General features: G+C 42.8%; 1 protein-coding gene and 1 long non-coding RNA gene across 2 annotated transcripts in view; one reads left to right on the forward strand and one right to left on the reverse strand.

Annotated features, from left to right (window-relative positions):
- Tdrd5 (tudor domain containing 5) overlaps positions 1-7,031 on the forward strand; it is a 46,873-nt gene extending 39,842 nt beyond the window's left edge. The window contains 2 exon segments of the mRNA XM_042056065.1: positions 2,623-2,833; positions 6,523-7,031. Of these exon segments, the coding sequence (XP_041911999.1) occupies positions 2,623-2,833; positions 6,523-6,803 (492 nt within the window). The 3' untranslated portion in view covers positions 6,804-7,031.
- Positions 7,032-8,229: 1,198 nt separating this feature from the next.
- On the reverse strand, positions 8,230-20,670 carry LOC119827963. Its single transcript, XR_005287734.1, has 4 exons — positions 20,582-20,670; positions 18,227-18,281; positions 9,043-9,252; positions 8,230-8,946 (listed from the first exon to the last, which is right to left on the reverse strand). It is a non-coding gene; the product is annotated as an uncharacterized LOC119827963 (long non-coding RNA).
- Between the last annotated feature and the right edge of the window lie 706 nt (positions 20,671-21,376).

Raw genomic sequence — 21,376 nt, forward strand, 5'->3', positions numbered from 1 at the left:
GGGGTCAGGACTCACTAACATGTTCATAGCCCATACCTTCACCCCGAGGGGTCAGGACTCACTGACATGTTCATAGCCCATACCTTCACCCCGAGGGGTCAGGACTCACTGACATGTTCATAGCCCATACCTTCACCCCGAGGGGTCAGGACTCACTGACATGTTCATAGCTCATACCTTCACCCCGAGGGGTCAGGATTCACTAACATGTTCATAGCTCATACCTTCACCCCGAGGGGTCAGGATTCACTGACATGTTCATAGCTCATACCTTCACACCAAGGGGTGAGGATTCGTAAACCAGCTCCATCTGAATCTCCTGGGACTTTTAGTAACCATACTCTGGACTGTTTCAATTAATGACAGTTAATTTTCCCATCTGTAAGGAGTTGTGAACTTCATAGTAATTCAGAGTTCTGTCCTAGAGTCAAATGTCTGGGTTTGGCTCTTAACTCTGTGCTCCTTCTCACTAGTAAAGATAACACTGCTCACAGGGCTAAAAGCTTACTATGTATGGCCGCTGTTGTGAGCATTTTATGCACCTCCCTGGTCATTTAATTTTTCTTAAGAAGTACTGTTAGCACCATTTTAAATGAGGAAATAGAGACGTAGATTAAGTTGCCTAAGGATTATACTAAGTAGCTGTCTTAGTCCATGAAATACCACAGCTAAGGTAGCTCTTATAAGAAAGCATTTAACTGGGGGCTTGCTTACAGTTTCAGAGGATTGGTACAGTACCGTCATGGCAGGGAGCAGAGCAGCGCACAGGCAGGCCCTGGAAAAGTGGCAGAGAGGGTCACATCCTCATTCGCAGGCAGAGGTGCACACACTAGGTCTGGCGTGGGCTTTTGAACTTCAGAGTTCAATCCCAATGACACAGCTCATCAACAAGCCCACACCTACTCCAATGACGCCATACCCACTACTGCTTCCCTGACAGCTCATCAGCTGGGGACCAAGTGTGTATGTGTGTGTCTGTCTGTCTGTCTGCGTATGCCTCTGGGGCCTGCCTTATTCGAGCCACCACAGTAGTGAAGATATTCTACAAGGTTGTGTTTGGCATATAGTAAGCACACATTAATTTTATAAAATAGTAATAATTACAGTAGCAATGGCAATATTATTAATAAACCTAATAGGGGCTGTGAACTATATCTGGAGAAGGGTCTTAATTTTGTTTTTAAGAAATTGTAAAAATTTGTGCATTAAAGATAGGCAGCTCTGAAGTGTTTCTGAAGTAGGAGATAACTCAGACCTGTAACTTAGACTTCCTATAGAGGCCATTTACAAAACTCAACAAGGAAAATCGGGACTGTAGTCTCTAACATTGGAGGGTATTCACTGAGAATAAATATCAGTAATGTGTTAGGAGAATGTCCAGTCACTCTTGTGAGAAAAGTAGGTGCAGGAGTGACTCCTGCGTCAACATCAACTGAGGGCTGCTTGCACGAGAAGGAGCAGTGCTCTGTTGCTGTGAGGCGCATGTGTTGGTTTCCTTCAAAATACGTGTCAAGGGCGTGGGCCCTGGTATGGCAGTGTTGAGATGTTGGGGCTTAGTATGGTGTAATTAGGTCATTGGGGACACTACTCTCATATTGTAGGTGTAATATATACATGTTATATAAACATACACAATATATACATATTATACATTATATATTACACTACAATTTGATCAACCTTATCTTACTGCTTTAGTATATTAGCCTCTAGTTTGGTTAATGGAGGTCTTATACTCTAATAGAAGAAGGAACTACAGCGCAGTTGACCAGGGTTTCAGAAAACAGTAAACTCAGGGTGACATCAAAACGTGTTGTTCTTTTCTCTTCTAAAACTGCCAGTGCAGGTTGGATCAGGAGCATGGAAGACCACCTGCCCGGAACCCTGCAACTTTCCACTCTAGGACATGCACGTTGCAGGTTCTGGAAAGGTCCAAACTGTACACAAGAAAGTATCCAGGTGTGCTTCCTTATTATCAGATAGATAGGCCTACCATCCTTTCATAGGCTTAGCTGCTGAATTTGGTGCACATTATTTTACCTGGTTTCAGCTACAGTTGATCATTATTGGCCTATTCCTTTTTGAGTCATGATTGTTCTTTGGAATTTGTGATATCCTTCTTTTTCCTCCTGATAATCTAACATAATTTCTAGGCTGGATATTCATTTTTATGTCTCCTAGGTGGATAATCTGATAAATATGTAGTAACTCTGCAGTTTGAGAAACCACAGGGTGTTTTCCATAGTGGCTGCACCTTTCTGCATTTTTACCAGCAACTTGAGTGCTTTAGTTTGTCTGTGTTCACATTCGCCATGTTGATGTCTTCAGCATCACGGAAGATAATGGTCTTGACTTATCATACACTGTATGCACTTCAATACTGGGCACAGGGTGGGAGGGAGGGCCTGACTCCACTGTGTGGTGGCACTCAGTACCAATTTGTTCATAGAAATATCAGTAAAAGTTTCTTAAATTTAGTTTTGATATTCATTAAAAGTATAGAAGAGCTTGCTTTTTCCAGAGTTTTACTTTTTAACTGTGATCTAAATAATAAAACATAAAAAAGTTTGCTTCTTGTACTGACAGTCTCTTTTCATGCATTTGCTTGTTTCTATTTTGCAGCAAGCAGATTCACAGGGCCCTTTGGACTCTTGCACACTGCCCAGACTGGAAGAGTTCTACATCTCTCTTATCAAGTCACAGCAGTCGGGAGAAGGGAGCCAGTGTGACCCTGCCAGCATTCAGACTCAACCCAAGCACAGTCTGCTGTCCTCCACAGTGCCCGGCTCAGCTCCTGCAGGGCTCGACTCTCCAGGAACCCACTCTGGCTCTGGTAGGTTTGCATATCCTGCACATGCGCAACTGTCAAGTAGAAAGTTTGCCTCCATCTCTTTGAGAGCGTACCTTGAAAGATGACTGGTACCAGCATTTACTCCAAGTTCTTGTCTTAGTTTGAAGCTCAGTTCTCTTAACTTTGCCACTTTCTTCCTTGCTTACACTTTTTGGAGGGACTTTATATAATTGTAAAGTTTCAAGGACATGGTTCTTTTGAGTTTTGGCGAATATGTTCAGTCCTATTTCCTTTAGCCTGAAAAGTTTCCTATGCCTCTGCAGCCGGTCCCTACCTCAGCAATGCCCGTCACTATTCCATCTCTAGAACTACACAGTATGTAGTTTGCATAACTGGCTTCTTTCCTTTATTACAGAGTTTTGCTTCTGTTGGCTATTTATTTGGAAGTGATTTTTGTAGGGCCTCTGTTCACTGCATGCGCAGCTTTTTAAACTACCAAAATGTGTTCCAAAGTGCATGTATCATTCACATGCCTCCCAGCGAGCTATGGAATTCGCAATTGCTCCACATCCTAGCCCCAGATGCTATTAAGTTTGCCAAGCTAGTAAAATGCATAAGGCTGTTATAACCAATTTGGATCATTCTGCTTCCCATACTAGCCATCTTTTCTGTGCTTATATCTTTAAATGGATATATTTATACTAGTAAAATCTTAGAATAGTATGCATTTCTCATCCTATCCTGTTATATATTTTGCTTTTCATATTATGTACCCATAATCAATTCTTTTTTATAAAGTTTTTTTTAATTAAAAAATAAGAAAGCACTTTATTTACTGGCATATTCGTCTTTTCTGGTGCCCTGTATTTCAAGGGTTAAATGAGGGTTCTACAGTGGCTGAGGCTCTTGAGTTTGGTCCCTGGTACCCCGGATATACACACTTCATTGCTGCGGGCTTGTGATCATGCTGCAGTACAGAAACAGTTGCAGACAGAGTTGAATGGCACTGTAAACCCAGAACTGCAGCATTTAAATGCTGAGGGGTAGTTTCCCATGAGTTCTTAGACAATCACACATGGCGAGGTCACTCGTTCTGTAGCTCGTTGATGGTTCGTTATTCTCAGTTTTGCTCTCTGTGGGTAGTGTCTGTCCTGTGCCCCAAGTGTCCCAATGTGGACTTTGATCTCAGATACTGCTCTTCACCTCATTTTTGTTTGGAGTTTTTATTTTCCAGTTATTTCCCATCATGCTTATATTTTTCTTTCTTCTTAACTATATTGAGTGTCCCAGAATCTGTTTCAATGCATTTCTCTTGTAATTCTTTCTGAAGCTTATCACCTGTGTCCTGTTTTCTCCTGATTCCAAGTCAGAATTTGCTTCTTTGGATCTTGTCTGGATTCCTTCCTTCTGTCTTTGTTAGGGACTGGGGTGGTGGTGACTTCTCAAGCTTGGTCCCACCTCTCGTGTGCTCTTAGCAGCCCCTCCCACAGCAGAAGCCGCTCTTCAGTGTTTTAGTTTCCTGCTTCCCGCTCAACATTGCAGCTCTCTGTGGAATCACATATCCTTCCTTTCATATATTTGTCTTTCTCTCTAGGGGGCATTGACAAAACACACCACAAGTACAGGGATAAAGTATCGTGTTTATGTGCTCAACACAGTGATTGAGGGCTGGATTGTGCTCGCCTTTCTCTGAGGCTACTGAAATGTGTTTGGAGAGAGCACAACAGCAGCCTGCGTGGGATGTCAGCCTGACTCCATTGCTGAACAGACTTAAGTTCTCCTGAATTTTTTAAGCAGGGTTTTAAAGATAGTCTTCCTTGCTCTGTGGCCCATGCTGTACTGATTGCCACGTAGTTCAGACTGGTCTGGAATTTACTAACCTCCTTATTCTCCCTAGTGCTGAGATTACAGGTACGTGCCCAGCATGCTCCACAAAAGCAGAAGTTTGTGGAGTAAAGCCAGGTTGGTTCTCTGCCCCAAACAGTTCTTCTCTCACAGTCGGAAGCCACCGTGGGTAGCATTGGTTTCACTTCTTATACAGTAGCCAAAGGCTGTGAAGACACAACAAGCAATTCAATTCAAACATTTTTAAGATTTACTGTATATGTGGTGATCTGTCTACATGTATATAAGCACACCCTAAAAGGGGATAGAATCTCATGGGACCATGTTGTATGAGCTGCCATGCGGGTGTTAATAACTGACCTTAGGTCCTCTGGAAGAACAGCCAGTACTCTAGCCACTGAGCCATTGCTCCAGCCCCTCAATTCACATGCTTAGTGAATACAGGTGCGTGTGGTGCACTCCCACATGCTGCCGCACACCGCTTCACCTTCATTCCTGTGCACAGCACTGTGCACGCCAACGCACCGTGCAATAGGACCTGGCCAACAAACTTTACTGAAACATCTTGGCGCAGAATTGAGATGAGGTTGTTAGGAATTGCAGTGTTTTTATTGCACTGAGTTTTCTGCTCTTACAGAAACAATGGTTTACCAAAAAAAGTGAGGGCTAGGAGCTGGCTATAGCTCAGTTAACAGTGTGCTTGCCTAGCGTGCACAAAGCCCTGGGTTCAAGCTCAGGCACTCCAGAAAACTGCACCAACCCCATAATCTCAGCACACGGGAGACAAGGGCAGGAGGATCAGGAGTTCTCCAGAGTGAGTTCCGGAGGCTAGAAGGTATGATGTGATAACCTGTATCCAAACAAAAACAAATACAACATAATGGTTTAATTATAGAAAATAAAGGCTTTCATTTACTCTGTTCCCATTGTTACTCCTAAGTATAAAATTAGTGTGTTCTTTGGATTGGATTGCATTAGAATGTTTTAGTAACTGACAAGTTTTATTTTTTTTTAAAAAAAAAATCAAATGAATTTTGCCTTTAGGATTAGGTAAGGGTAAGGATTTCCAACAATTTCTGAAATGGTCTAAAACATTCCTGTCATTTTGTAATACATTGAAGATGTTGTATGTCCTTGTAGTATGTGTAAAAAGGTAAGTACATCCATCAAATTAACATTCATATTTTTGTCTTTAATAATCAGTAAAATTATATGTATACCAAACATATTTTACAAATCAACTTATTATCAGTAAACATTTGATTTATATGCCTATTTTATGTAGTAGGGCCCTGTAAAACTCTTAGGCAAAAGGAGGTCTCCAGTGGAAAAGAGCTAGAATGGGTCTAGCGTGTCCATTTAAGATGTGTAACTTCTCCATCCTAGGTTATTAGACACCCTGGGTGTAGCAGTAAAGCTCCAGCGGATTCACTTTGCTCACGTGGTTATTCTAATGACAGAAGGCAACACAGAAGGTGCTTGTTATTAAGTTGCCATTTACAGCTTTGCTCTGACTCTGGCATAGACTTTGGAATCAGAACTGCTTGCCCAGAGAATGCCTGGAGAGTTTCTTTCTGTTTTGTGCTGGGAAAAAGATAAGGGACTCTGGGCTTCTCCCAGAGATTTGAGCTTCATCCAGTTCATTTTCTGACATTCCTGAAAGGAAGTCTTCCTTTCCTCACTCACGTCCCTTCCTCTCTTGCTCTCAGACTGCTAAGTGTTTATTTTATGCTAATGCAGGATTTCCTTCCTTCCTGTCCTCGGTTGTTTGACTAACTGCTGTCAATCAGGAAAGGCTGTCACACGTGTTGAAGAACTGCTCTGGGAGATGCAGGCAGTGAATTGGAGAACTTCTTGAAAGGATTCTTTTGTTTTTTCTCTTTTAGTGGAAAGCTCTCCAGGGAGCCTAAAGAATGAAGATATTTCTAGTAGCCATGCTGACACGGTGGCCAAGGACAAGAGTCAAGGAGCCATAGAGCAGCTCTCTTTCATTTTGTCCCCCCAGCACCAGATTTCTCAGAAGCTCTGCCTCCCTCGAAGTACAGCCACGGCTGTCTTGGGAGCTGCCGCGCGGTTAGCCACATCCCGGAGCCTCCTGCACTGGTACCCCGGTGTGAAAGGATGGAAGCCAGAGGGACAAGAGGGGGAGAAAGATGAAGTGAAGTAGCAGCATTTGGGTAGGGATAGCTGGGTCTTTCTGTGTGAGCATAGGCTAGCTTTGTTTTGCTAATTGGTCGTATTGATACTTTGTTAAATTTTTTGTTCATGGTTTTACTTCATTTTGAATGGTTTGGTTCACCTTTGTTTTAATGAAGTAATTTAAAGGAGTTTGTGTATATGTTGCTGAGTTTTTCCTGTATATATCATGACTGATAAATGAAAATTGAAAAAATAATCTTTTGTGGCCTATATTTAACCAGACAACAGTATCTTCACATCTCTACCACACAACAGCCAGCTGTCCAGGCAGAGACTCTCTTGCCGTAAACCTGGCAACAACGTCCTGACTCTTAAATCCAGACCAGAGTGGCTAAAGCTACCACCTTCTCCTGCTTGTTATAAACTCTCAGTTGCTGGATAAGTTTAGGAAGGCCCTAGAACCTTCTCATATCACAAGTAGCAAGGGTAGCTGGGTGAGGCTTGCCCAAGAGATCAGTATTCCCTTTATTCTGTTTAGCATCAGACTTGCCTTGAAACATTTTATCTCCCTAAACACTGGAATTTCTACATTACATTTCCTGGTGCTTTCTCTGCTTAAAGTATACGCTTTTTATTTCTTTAATCCTTTTTTCACCATAGGTCTTCATAAGGGTGATCACTAATAAAACCACAGCACACAGTCGACACTAGGCTGCCTTCAAATCTCTGCCAACAACAATAATCCAAAACTCTTCAATTTAGCCTCAGGCAGTAGTCCTCTATGCAAACAGGAACAGAGTTTAGCAGCTGGAAGCAATAGGACTGTTGTCTAGGACAGTGATTTGTAAGTTTTCCCTAAATAAAGAACCCTTTATTATTCATAATTCTGAACTAGTGTGGGATTATTTTGTGACTTCCGCCATCACCTGGCACCCAATCATTTGGTTTTAGAACCCCCTACTCTGACTGCATGCTGCCAGGCTCGGAGTGCCCCTTGGCATACGTCCTCCCTCAGCCTGTGTGCAGAGCCAGGAAATCCTCCCAAAGAAGCCATGCCTCTGTCTGCCTGTATCCAACAGCCCACCCAAGAAAATGCCGCTACCAAACCACGCTTAATTGTTCTTTTGTGTCTAGGATTCTTTTAAACTTTCTCAGGTTTTACATGGGTTTAGCCCCACGTTGGGCACCAGTTGTTGTAAGGAGGGGCTGCTTGCTTGTCCCGACCACCCCGCTTAGACCTGAAATAAGCACACACAAACTATTAATTAAATCACTGCTTGGCCCGTTAGCTCTAGCTTCTTATTGACTAACCCATCTCCATTAATATGTTTACCACCACAAGGTCGTGGCCTACTGAAGTAAAGTTTCAGCACGTCTATCTCTGGCAGCAGATCCATGGCTTCTCCTTGACTCTTTCCTTCTTCCAGTATTCAGTAGTTTTCCCTGCCTACTAAGTTCTGCCCTATCAACAGGCCAAGGCAGTTTCTTTATTCATTAACCAATAAAAGCAACACATAGACGCACGCTTTGAAAGAATCCCATGGAGAAATTAGTCATTATATGACTTAGAGTGAAGAATGGAGCCTTAACAGGCTTGTGCCTTTGGACTAGAACAGCCACATGCCACTCTTCTGCCTTGTCCCCAGACATGGGCTTTAGGTAGCTAAATAGAGAAACAAACTTGGTAGATCATTTGAAAAAGAACAAATAGGTTTCTGTATATGGCCAGGAACAACTAAGAAAATATAAAGAAGCTTAATGTGGTGGCCACCCATAGCAAGACCCTGTCTCTGTGAACAAGTAGAGGGGAGAAAGGGAAGAGTAAGGGGTGGTCTATGATTTACATTAAACTTCATCTGATTGTCAACAAATGGGTGGGCATGTATATGGTGAACACTTGTGATCTTAAAGAGCAGTTGGCTAAGAAGTAGACACTGAGATGTATGAAAAGGAACCCAGTGAGAACATAAGTCTCTAGTTCTTGATTCCTCAGAGATGCAGAGTGGCTTCCCTTCTGCCATGTGAAGATGCTCCATGGGGTTCTAAGATGGGCTTTGTCATCCCCAGCTCCAGTCACCTTCTCTCAAAGCATCACACATCTCAGACGTCCATTGCCCTTCGTAAGGCATGGCAGTGGTAGAGATTTCTGCCTATATTCCACTTCATTTAGCCTAGAGATGTAGAATTATAACATTTTGGTACAGGAAGAACCTTGGGTGAGGAACTGTGGAGCCCGTCTTTTCTAAAATCATAGATAGCTTAAATACCTGTATCGTGTAGCTTCCACCTTAGTGCCTGTCTGTGGCAAAAACTTGCATGATCTATGCCGGAAGATAGATATAGTAGATGAGTCCAATGGAGTGTGTTTTTGATAGCTGAAGAAAATCATTGAAATTGATAGGCAACAGGAACCAGTTTACAAAGGCCTCGCATTCTTGAGCATGAATAACAATGAGCCAATTGCACAGCCAAGCTATCTGAAAAGTAGATCAAAGAATGAGAAACCAACCTCTCACAGAGAAATCGTTCTAGAACTGTCAGCATTTATATGCATTTGTATTTTCTTACATTTTGTATTGTTTTAGAATTAACAAATCTAATCTAGTGCCATGAATGGCATTGGCTATCTTACTCATAATCAGGCACCATCCCTAACACACTGAAAATAGTTCATTTCCTATGTCTCCATCAGCCCTTATATTTCTCAGATATGCATAGCTGTGTCAGAAAATCTGTCCGTGTACTTGGACTTCAGGACCTTCTCCCGCAGGTGGCATTTGTCTCACTGACGTACCTGATGGAGGAGGGTCATCTGTCTATGTGCTACTTTCATTGGTTAATAAATAACTGCCTTGGCCCTTTAATAGGACAGAAAATTAGGTAGGTGGAGTAGACAGAACAGAATTGTGGGAGAAAGAAAGCAGAGTCAGGCAGACGCCTCAGGCAGATGCCATAGCTCTCCTCTCCGAGATGGACACAGGTTAAGATCCTTCCCAGTAAGACACCACCTCATGGTGTTACACAGATTACTAAATATAGGTTAAAGCAAGATATGAGAATTAGCCAATAAGAGGCTGAAAATAACGGGCCAGACAGTATTTAAATGAATACAGTTTCCGTGTAATTATTTTGGGTAAAGCTAGCTGGGTGGCGGGAAGTGGCCCTCCACCGTTCCATCTACAACGCACCAATCTGCCTGACAAGGTCTTGATACCGTTAGCCTATCTGAAATTCTCGAGACACTGCTATTTTTACCATCTACACAGAAAGCATGAACTGTTCTGTTAAGGACTTCTGTAGTAAGTTATAACATAAGTAGTGTGTGCATATTCAACAAATGGTGCTGGCATAACTGGATATCAACATATAGAAAAATGAAAAATAGACCCATATCTATCACCATGCACAAAACTCAAGTCCAAATGGATCAAAGACCTCAACATAAAGCCAGCCACACTGAACCTCATAGAAGAGAAAGTGGGAATACACTTGAATACATTGGCACAGGAAACCACTAAATAGAACTAATAGTTCCTAAATAGAACTCCAGTAGCACAGACACTGAGAGAAACAATAAATGGGACCTCTTGAAACTGAGAAGCTTCTGTAAAGCAAAGGATATGGTCAACAAAACAAAATTACAGCCCACAGAATGGGAAAATATCTTCACCAACTCCACATCAGAGGACTGATCTCCAAAATATCCAAAATATACAAAAGAACTCAAGAAATTGGCCATCAAAAGAACAAATAAAAAATGAGGTATAGACATAAACAGAGAACTCTCAACAGATGAATCTAAATGGCTGACACTCAAGAAAATGTTCAACATCCTTAGTCATCAGAGAAATGCAAATCAAAACACCTCTGAGATTCCGTCTTACACCTGGAAGAATGGCCAATATCAAAAACACTGATGACAACTTATGCTGGAGAGGTTGTGGGATAAAGGGAACACTTCTGCATTGCTGGTGGGAATGCAAGCTGGTACATTCCCTTTGGATATCAGTATAATGATTTCTCAGAAAATTAGGAAACAACCTTCCTCAAGACCAGTAATACCACTTTTGGCTATATACCCAGAGGATGTTCAATCATACCACAAGGACATGTGCTCAACTATGTTCATAGCAGCATTACTTGTAATAACCAGAACATGGAAACAACCTAAATGCCCCTCAACTGAAGAATGGATGAAGAAGATGTGGTACATTTACACAATGGAGTACTACACAGCAGAAAAAAATGACATCTTATTATCTTGAAATTTTCAGGCAAATGGATGGAGCTAGAAAACATCATATTGAGTAAGGTAAATAACCCAGACCCAGAAGACAAATAACATATTTGGGTTTTAAACTCACTCATAACTGGGTTTTAAACATAAAGCAAAGAAAAACCAGCCTACAATCCACAATCCTAGAGAGAACCTAGACACCAAAGAGGACCCTAAGAGAGACATAAATGGATCTAATCCACACAGGAAGTAAATTGAAAGCATGAGGACCATGGGAGAAGGTGAGCAGAGAAAAACATATACTCAATAAACACAATTTTTAAAATGTAAGTAATTTTGTGTGTGTGTGTTCCTCTTCCCATGTGAAATCAGATTCTTGGACTTACACCAAATTCTTCCTAGAAACTTTCTAAGCCCAGCATGGTAGCACAGGCCTATAACCTGTCTTTGCGAGGCCGAAGTAGGAAGTTCACAGAGTTCAAGGCCAGCATGGGCTACTTACAGAGACTTTGTTTTACAACAGCAACCAAGTTTTTCTGTTGGGCATAAATCTTGTTTAAAATAAATGCCTTTAATTTATGGAAAATGGATATAAGTTGTCAGGGATCAGCTCAACAAAAACACCTCTTGCCAGGGTAGGGGCGTGTGGATCAGAAATATAAGTAAAAAGTATGAAGATGGGTTTAAAAGTAATAAAACAGATGGGTGGTAGTGGCGCACACCTGTAATCCCAGCACTCGGGAGACAGAGGCAGGTGGATATCTGAGTTCAGGGCCAGCCTGGTCTACAAGAGCTAGTTCCAGGACAGGCTCCAAAGCTACAGAGAAACCCTGTCTAGAAAAAAACTAAAATAATAATAACAATTAAAACATAGAATAGTACTGGGAGGGAGTTCCAGTGAATACTGAAATCCCTGAGTTTAGTTTTCCATGCACTTTTATACCTCAACACAAAAGGGGGAGGAAGGTAACAAAAGACTTCTTTAATATGATACAAAGGACAACTAACAGTTCATTGCTTCAACACTTTGAGACTTCAAGTCATTAGCATTCTGTTTAGGCAGTGAAGCCACCCTAGACCAAGTATCCTGAAAGTAGCCACTCCCCAGGTGACCTCCTATTACAAAAGAAGGAGCAGAAGTATGCTTCATATCGTGACCATCTGTCAGGGTGGAGTGGACTAACTGTATGGGCTGTCTTAATGTCAAAAGAACCAATTCAGGACATGTAGCTCTGATTGTTACCAAAACTGAGCATCCTCTAACTCTCTGCCCTTTGGTCAAGGTGGAAATAGGCTCACATTTTTGGGCCTCCACAATAAGTAAAATTGTTTATTTGAATAGCAATGATCTCTACTTTCAATGTTGGTTATATAACAGAAAGTTGATGGAATTAGAAAAGGAAGATTATCTTAATCTTTTGAGCATGTAATAGCATTTTCTTTAAATATTTATGGAGTTCAGGTTTTTGTCTAGATGCTTTTGTCTAGATGTTTTTGTGTTGATTCTGAAGGAATGAAATATTGAATCTGTGACCCAGATAACTTGAGTAAAATACAGAATTTATTTGAGTTAGAAAAGTAGACTTGACTAAATGTTTGCCCGCATTTTTGACGTGACCTTTGCAAGCCTGTGTTGCATCATCTTCTTCCAAGAAACTGGAAATCATTTGCTGTTGGCACACCCTGACTGCTATCTTTTACTTATGGCAATGTGTTGCCGTCCAGGGTTTAAAATTCCCTCTTGATGCCATCCCAACAAACAAGCAAGCTAATCTCTGAGCCACCATTTAGTGTTCCTCCTTTGCTCCACAGAGCCTGCAATCCAGTTCTGCCAAGAGCAGATTGTTTCTAGGTGGTCCTCAAATTCTAGAACTTTTCCTTCACCCGCCATCCCAATGGACCATAAGAAGCCCAAGACTGGCTTTTACTCATTTCTTACCAGAACAAATCACTCCTTGACCAAGCTTTTTTCTCCTGCAGTGTGGATTCTGATGGAAGCTCTCTGGTGATGCTTTGTGTGTGAAAACAGCTGAATAACCTCATGTATGTTATTTCAGACACTAACAGGCAAAAATTGGCCACCGGAATATTACCTGCTCCCCAGGATGCCTTCCTCCTCGTGGATGCCTGTCTTTCTGTGGCAGTGTGGAAACTTAAGGATATACAACGTGGGCTGGGGGTAGCTGAGTGTGGAACGTGCACCTGCTGGGACTGGGCCCTGCTTTCTGTCCCTAGCACTGCAGAGGGGGGTGCAAATGTGTTGTTTTATTGACATAGAGTGGGGAGGTGATGGAGGAGAGTTATCTGTCTATGTTTCTTTCATTGGTTAATTAATAAAGAAAACTGCCTTGGCCCTTTAAGAGACAGAAAATTAGGTAGGTGGAGTAGACAGAACAGAATTGTGGGAACAAGGAAGTAGAGTGGGGGAGACGCTTCAGGCAGTCGCCATAGTGAGTCTCCATGCTTCTCCTCTCCGAGATGGACGCAGGTTAAGATCTCTCCTGGTAAGGCACCCCTCGTGGTGCTATATAAATTACTAAATATGGGTTAAAGCAAGATATGAGAATTAGCCAATAAGAGGCTGAAACTATGGGCCAGGCAGTGTTTTAAAAGAATACAGTTTCCGTGTAATTATTTCGGGTGTAAAGCTAGCCGGTGGCCGGGTGGCGGGGCGCAGCCCCGCGGCTTTCACACTACAGATTGGCGCTCCAACGTGGTGACTAAATCCACTTAAAAACCTTGCCCGTTTGGGATCGGAAAGAAAGTACTCTGAGACCATGCCAATGGCTCACTGCTCCCTGCCTGCACCTGGGCAGATGGCGGAATCGGGCTTAGGCGAGCGGGACAGCATTTGCGGATTCCTGCCGCCATAGAGAGAGAGGTGTTTTCAGACTGCGCGGTGCTCTGCGCGTCAGATTTGGCTGTGACTTGGATTAAAAGAGTTTCTGTGCTGCACGCTCAGTATCAAAATTAAACTGCTGAGTGCAGCTCCAATGTGGACTGCTGTGTACCTGGAACTTTGTGCAGCTCAGGGGCACCAAATGACTGAGGCAGTAGCAGCTCTGGCTCTGCTCCGCCATGCTAAACTGTGCTGAGCTCAGACAGGTCTATCGCAATTACCATAATAACAGCGCAGTTAAGGTTTAGACTTGGCTGTAAACAGGTGGTACCGTATTACCTCTACCTGGCGCAACTTAAGATTTTAAGAAGTGGTTAACCTTTTAAGAAGTGCTCCTGGATAGTAAAAAATTACAGATTCACAATAGAAAAGATTCAGACATAGAAGGCCTTTAAATGGCTCACGTAGGCTTAAAAGAGAGAAAAAGAAAATATAGAGAATAAAGTTAATGCCTTAAAAAAAAAGGATAAAGTCTTTAAAGAGACAGAATAAAGTAAAGTGATAGAGTGAAAATAAGCCACGTAAAAATGGAAAATTCACAGAGAGTCTGGATTATGTATTTTATTGTGTTTTCTTTGAAATTTTTGACTGTAAAGGAGCTAAATACAGAGAGACATTTCATTATATGGGCTGCCAGTCTAGACCAGAATGGACATCTTAACGGTATGACTTCAGGATTTGGATCTAAGAACATGATGCTTTGGAAAAGAGTTTCTTCTTTTGTTTTCACAGAGGATGACACCCTGTGGATTGCTTCTATCCCAATATGGTATGATAGACCACGCCCTCCTGAAAGGTTGCTGTGAACACCCTCAAAAAATTACTTCACTCAACTGCCTACTGAGATGAACCTAGCAGACAGGTTATACCATAAAAGATCTGATTAACAGCGCCCCCATTCAGCAGGAAGCAGTTTGGAGAGAAATAACTGCGTCCACATTCCCAAATATTGTTTATAAATGTTCTTTTACATTTAAAGGGGGATATGATATAGAGATGAATAATTTGCAATGGTATGGATTTTAAGGTCAATTTGTTATATGTATATGTATTTCTGATCTTGATTAAGCTATTGTAATTGTGTAGTTCATTTAAAAATGTAATGTATAATTAGGAAATATAGGTTGTTAATGGATAATCATCAATAATAGTCAAGCTTGTAGTCATGTTAGATTTTCTAGATGTGCATAGATATATTTCAGATAGGCATTCTTCATATCTTTCAAAGACTGCAGAATATGGCATTTAATGTTTTAATAACTTAGGGTTTTTCATGACAATGAGACACGTCTGCTCCTGGCAGCACCAATCTACTTCGAGAGGAAGAAGGGCATCGAAGAGGCTACTTATGGAGTTTGTTAGCCATTTGGGCAAGAAACTGCTCTTGCCTGGACTGTTACATAAACTGGACACAAAAAACCCGCAGAGAGAGGACTGCTGAACTTGCCTAAAGGTGAGATGGTCTTTCGGGGTTCCTGATTCATGAAAGAGTCTGCGAGACGTTCTGCAGGACACAGCAGAAAGTGACTGAACTGTCTTTGGAATTTCCTGCTTCATGAAAAAGTCTGCTGGACACTATGGGCCTGAAGGCTGAAGATGGATGCCCCAACGGTACAGAGGAACTTTGGGTGACTGTCTAGGCAGCGAGTTGTCTCTGTCATTTCTAGAGTTTGAAAGTTGCAAATGACTTGTTTACTTAGGTAATATTATATCCTTCTGGAGTCTTTGATGGAGTTGAAGAATAAATAGATAGTTACAGATTTCCTTAGTTATGATAAAAGATAAAATAGATTTAAATATTGTAACTGTAATACTTGCTTGATAACTGTTTTATATGTAATTTTGCTATGTTAAAGTTGAAGCCTTTCTTTTTTGTTTAAACAGAAAAAGGGGAAATGATGGAGGAGAGTTATCTGTCTATGTTTCTTTCATTGGTTAATTAATAAAGAAAACTGCCTTGGCCCTTTAAGAGACAGAAAATTAGGTAGGTGGAGTAGACAGAACAGAATTGTGGGAACAAGGAAGTAGAGTGGGGGAGACGCTTCAGGCATTTGCCATAGTGAGTCTCCATGCTTCTCCTCTCCGAGATGGATGCAGGTTAAGATCTCTCCTGGTAAGCCACACCTCGTGGTGCTACCCAGATTACTAAATATGGGTTAAAGGAAGATGTGAGAATTAACCAATAAGAGGCTGAAACTATGGGCCAGGCAGTGTTTTAAAAGAATACAGTTTCCGGCCGGGCGGTGGTGGCGCACGCCTTTAATCCCAGCACTCGGGAGGCAGAGGCAGGCGGATCTCTGAGTTCGAGGCCAGCCTGGTCTACAAGAGCTAGTTCCAGGACAGGCTCTAGAAACTACAGGGAAACCCTGTCTCGAAAAAAAAAAAAAAAAAAAAGAATACAGTTTCCGTGTAATTATTTCAGGTGTAAAGCTAGCCGGCGGCCGGGTGGCAGGGCGCAGCCCCGCGGCTTTCACACTACAGGGAGGTTGAGTTGGGAGTAGATGGGTGGAACATTAGACTGTGATTAAGAGGCAAGATTCGCTTTTTATTTTGTACATCAGACAGCAGGGCATCTGTGACCAGATTCTATGCTCTGCATAAACACTTTCAGCCACCGATGTGGGTTTTCCCTAGGTTCAGGTCTCCAGAGAGTTCTGTGATTACTATCTAGCTGTTAATTATAACTACATTGGTTACAGATGCATGGGGCTCAGCAAGATCACTTCTGACAAAAGTGATTGCTGTTCAATCTCCTCTCAGGGTCACCAGCATCCCCTCACCCCCACCCACCAGTGTCTGGCATTACTAAAAGATGTTTGACTGGAATCTTAGTCCTCTCTCTACTGAGCCAGAAAGAATCCTTATTATTTCAAACATAAGAGTGTAAAACCCCGGTGCTTCAGGGATAGCAGCTGCAGCTCTTTCAGCCATTCAGCATCTCCTCTCCAGACTCTTGACTGGGCTCCTGCCATACACCTGGGGTCCTGCCCTTACTCTGCCTCTCTTTCTCTTATTGCTGATAAACCTGTCGCTTCTCAACAACCCTCTTCCCAGTGCTGTGTCAGCAGCTGCCGAGGCTCACAGACACACCTGTTTGCTCTCTGAGCCCATCCTGGAGGAGCAGCCCCGGGAGAGTCACCCCTACTCCTGTGATGTTTGGGGGATCTCGCGCTCCTTTTCAAAAGAGACCAGACCCATCTCTAGTTCATCTGTTAGTATGTCCAGACCGCTGTTCATGTGACATCCAGACTCACATGATACACACATACTAGCCCCCGGCTCAGCTGACTGCCTGGCACGGAATGAAGAGAAGAATGGCTTGACCCAGTTTCAGCAGGAAGTAGCCAGAGTGGAAGTCAGTGCCCTCAAATCCTTTGGACCCCACCTTCTTCTAACCCCTGTTTCATGCTTGTTTTTGTTTTTTAAAGAGAATTTTATTATTCATTTATATGTAGGAGTGTAAGATGATACTCTTAAAACATGGGGCATGAAAAAAATAATTTGAAGGGGAAAAAAATGTCCCAAGATCCCATAACTAAGCTGAGGTTATTAGTATTAACCTAGTCCCATGAGCATTGACCAACAGTAACTGAACATTAACATGTTAGGCTTGTGAGAAGGAAAGGGGCTGAGGCAAGAGGAAGTATCAGAGGTTGCTCCGGACCAGGTAGGTGGCATTGAGAAGAGGCCAGTACGCATACGCAGGTGAGAGTGGAGTGGAATGTTCTCATAGGCCACTGTGGCCCAAGGCTGAGTGGGAGGCCTGGGGGTCGGTGCGCAGTTGCAGAAGCAAAAGGAAGGAAGGAAGGAAAGAAGACTGGAGACAATATCGAAGATATATAACATTCAGATAGCAATAAATAATAAAATAAGCACCGTCAAACTTAGAAAAACTCTGAAATGGCAGCTGAAGAAAGGACAAGCGGAGCGCGGTCTATATATGCCCTGACATAATCATATGGTCAAAAGAATAAAGTGCTTTCTGGTGTGTTCTACACTACACGTCAATCTTGAAGTTAAAGAAGCCAGGCACACAGGCTGCACCACGTGCTTCCAGTTATCCCATAACAGGGGAATCGACAGGAATAAGCAGCTTAGTGGTTGCTGACGGCAGAAGGGGAAGAGACTGGAGACAGACAACAGGCTGCTTTGGGGGATGGTGGAAAACTGGGTTGCTCTATAGCTGCAAACTCTAAACATTCTATTTTTAAAAATGTAGTCAACCATACACTTTAAAGAGATGGATTTCAAGCTGTGAGTTTTAGCCTGGTAAAGCCATTATGCACACAGAACTGATGTGAACTGAACCCCTTACCGTATGTGGACTGAAAGCAAACGGTGTGCCAGACAAGTGGAGCCACAACAGCGTCCTACAAGCCAAGATCAGAAGAAATAAAGGTCATACATATTAATAGAGGAGATGATCCCCCACAAGGTATAAGTGTATTTCATAAAACAAACACTGTTGGACATAAAGGTACAATCAGATCAAGATAGAATACTGGTGACTTCAATGCCCCCAGTCTCATCAAGAGATGGATCATCCCTTTAGTAACCTTCATTCAAGCAGATGAATTTGATCCAGGATGGGGGAGGGCAGAGTCAGCAGCACAGATGAACGTGGGAGGAAAATGGCTGAGATGAGAAAGCCAAGAGCGCGGACGAAAGTTCAGCAAGGAAGTTAAGTTTGGGGGTGGGGTAGAAAATATTGACCTCAATGAGTCAAATTAAAAAGACCGCGTAAAGCATCATCAACAGGCTCAACCAAACAGAAGATGGAATATCAGAAACTATTTAAGAAGAGCAAAGAATAGCAGGGAGGGCAAGGCCCAGGAAACACACAAGCATCAGTTTAACAAATGGATGAGAATGACAAACCATCCATGGCCCTGGGGTGTGATGAAGAAATCACCTAAAAAAATGTGGGACAGAAAAGGGGCCTGAGGTAAAAATTAGAAGTGTAGGAATCTACTCAGGAAAATTATAGCAAGTACAGAGAAAGAAATGGACATCCAAATGTCAGAGGCATTTACAACAGCAAACAGACATGAACAGAGATCACCTCTGTGCCACAAGGGAGAAAAACTATTCAAAGCTGCAAGGGAAAACATCAACTCACCTACAAATGAAGACACATCAGAACTGTATCAGATCTCATCAGCAAACCCTAAAACCTTGGAGACATAGGATGGTATTGTTCAAGCCCTCCAAGAAAATAACAACTAACAAGCCTGTGAGATCCAGCAAGGCTGTCTTTTAAAACTGACAGGGAGGGACTGGGAAGATAGATAGGTGTGTAAGTGTTTTCTGCTCTTACCCCACAGGGCAGCTCCCAACTGACTATAAACCCAGTTCCAGGGATCCTGCACTCTCTTCCAGCCTCCATAGGAGCAAAAATGGTGCAATACATACCTGCAGGTCCTTGTCCACACAATATAAATAAATCTTTTAAAGGGTATGATTTTCATGTATCTGTCTGCACATGGGTATGCCCATGTGAGTGACGGGACCCACGGAGGTAGCCCCTTGGATCCAGAATGGTAGGTGGTTGTCAGTCACCTGATGTGGTGCTGGGAAATGAACTCAGGTCCTCTGGAGGAACAATATGAGCTTGTGTCCATTGAGCCATCTCTCCAGCCAATTAACCTTTTAAAAATGATAAATAAGTATGCTTCAAAACAAGGAACAGCTAAGGAAACTCATGATCTGTACTACAGGAGGTGCTTGGAGGAGCACCATACACAAAGAAGGGCAAGCTCGACCATGGAGCACAGGGAAGAACAGAGCAGAGCCGGAGCATCAGGAAGAACAGAGCTGGACCACACCTTCAAGGAAACAGCACTTTCTCAGTACAGCAGAGCAGCTGCACCTATGAACCCATGGCAGTGACAACAGGCACAAGACTTGGACAAGCTTAAGTCAGACAAAGTCCTGGCAGGGCCACTGCAGTGAGGGTAGGAGTGGGGGACAGGGGCCACAAAACCCCATAACTAGTTTAGGAGCTTTCTGCCATTTGATAGCTGCTAAGAGGGGAGAAATCTTTTTAATGGGGTGACCCTTGGTAGGTTGACTGCACTGTGACCCAAGAGTAGCTGGGCAACACAAACTATACTTAAATGGGATGGGGCTGGAGAACAGGAAATGGGGGGTAGATACAGGAGGAGTTTGGGGAGGGAGAGTGTGTGAGCTAGTCTTGGTTGTTAGCTTGATTACATCTGGAATTAACTAAAACCCCAGGCCGCTGGGATAGGAAGACCCATCCTAACTCTGGGCCACACCTCCTCGTGGCAGCCGATACAAAGGCCACAGGAGAGGAAGCTTTTGCTCTTTGCCTGCTCACTGTGACTGTCACGTTTGTCCACGCCGCTTCTGGGCATCGGTTCACTGGCCTTACAGCCTGCTTCTTTGGAACTCCAGTGTATACCAAAGACCGGCTGAGGCGGTCAGCCTCGTGGACCAAACAACCATCAGATTCTTGGACTTTCCATCAGCAGACAGCCATTGTTTGACAAAATGAAGATCCAAGTCCCAACTCTAGAAGCCAACACTGGGACCGCTGGCAGCCAGCACAGTTGTGGCTACAGTCAGCTTTCCCTCTGAACCTGAACCCAAATGAAGACAAGCCACCAGGAGGACTTACAAATGAAGACCACCCACCAGGAGGACTTACATTAAAATAAAAACAGCAGGAGAAAGTGAAAAGCTACAAGTTGGGAGACACTCCAGGAGAAATTCAAACCACAGCCAGGAGCATTAAATATGAAACAGTTCTGCTGTGATTCTCCCTCCAACTGGCAGCTCCTCAGCCCCAGAAATCAATGATGATGAAGTCATAGGAACACCAGAAAAAGATTCCAGAGTCCTACTTTTTAAAAGGATCAGCAACCAAATAAAAAACTTACATAAACCGAGAGATTAACTCAAGACCTAGATCTAAAAGTGAACTCAGGACAGTGACAGGCACCCAGACCTTAACACAACTAACCCCATAATATTATATACTATTCAGGCCATAAAACTCAGCACACTGACAGCATCACCTGCCAAATCAAAAACAAAGTCCAGAGTCCTGGGAAAGTCTGAATGTACTAACCTTGATATCTGGCTTCTGTACTTCTGCTTCTGGCTAACTGTGCTTGTTAACTGAAGTGTGTCAACCCAGAACATGGTTTCTGCTCTTAAAGGCTCACCCTGAGAAAGGTTAGGGGTTATACTTGGATCCTGAACACCCAATGTAGTCACTGGCCAGCTAATAGAAATCTTCCATCGGTTTAAGCCCATGTCCAAGCAGTTTTCTCTGGTAGATCCCTCACAACAAGGACCTAGACAAGAAAGCCACCAAATCAACTAGATAATAAGTTGAAGGAAAAAACTGTAAACAGGAAGAGAAATTCAGCAAGAAAACTGAAAGAATCAGAAATTCTCAAAATGAGAGAATCAAATAAAAAACAACAAAAGATCAGAA

This window comes from Arvicola amphibius, chromosome 12, assembly GCF_903992535.2.
Source record: "Arvicola amphibius chromosome 12, mArvAmp1.2, whole genome shotgun sequence".
In the NCBI taxonomy this organism is placed as follows: Eukaryota; Metazoa; Chordata; class Mammalia; order Rodentia; family Cricetidae; genus Arvicola; species Arvicola amphibius.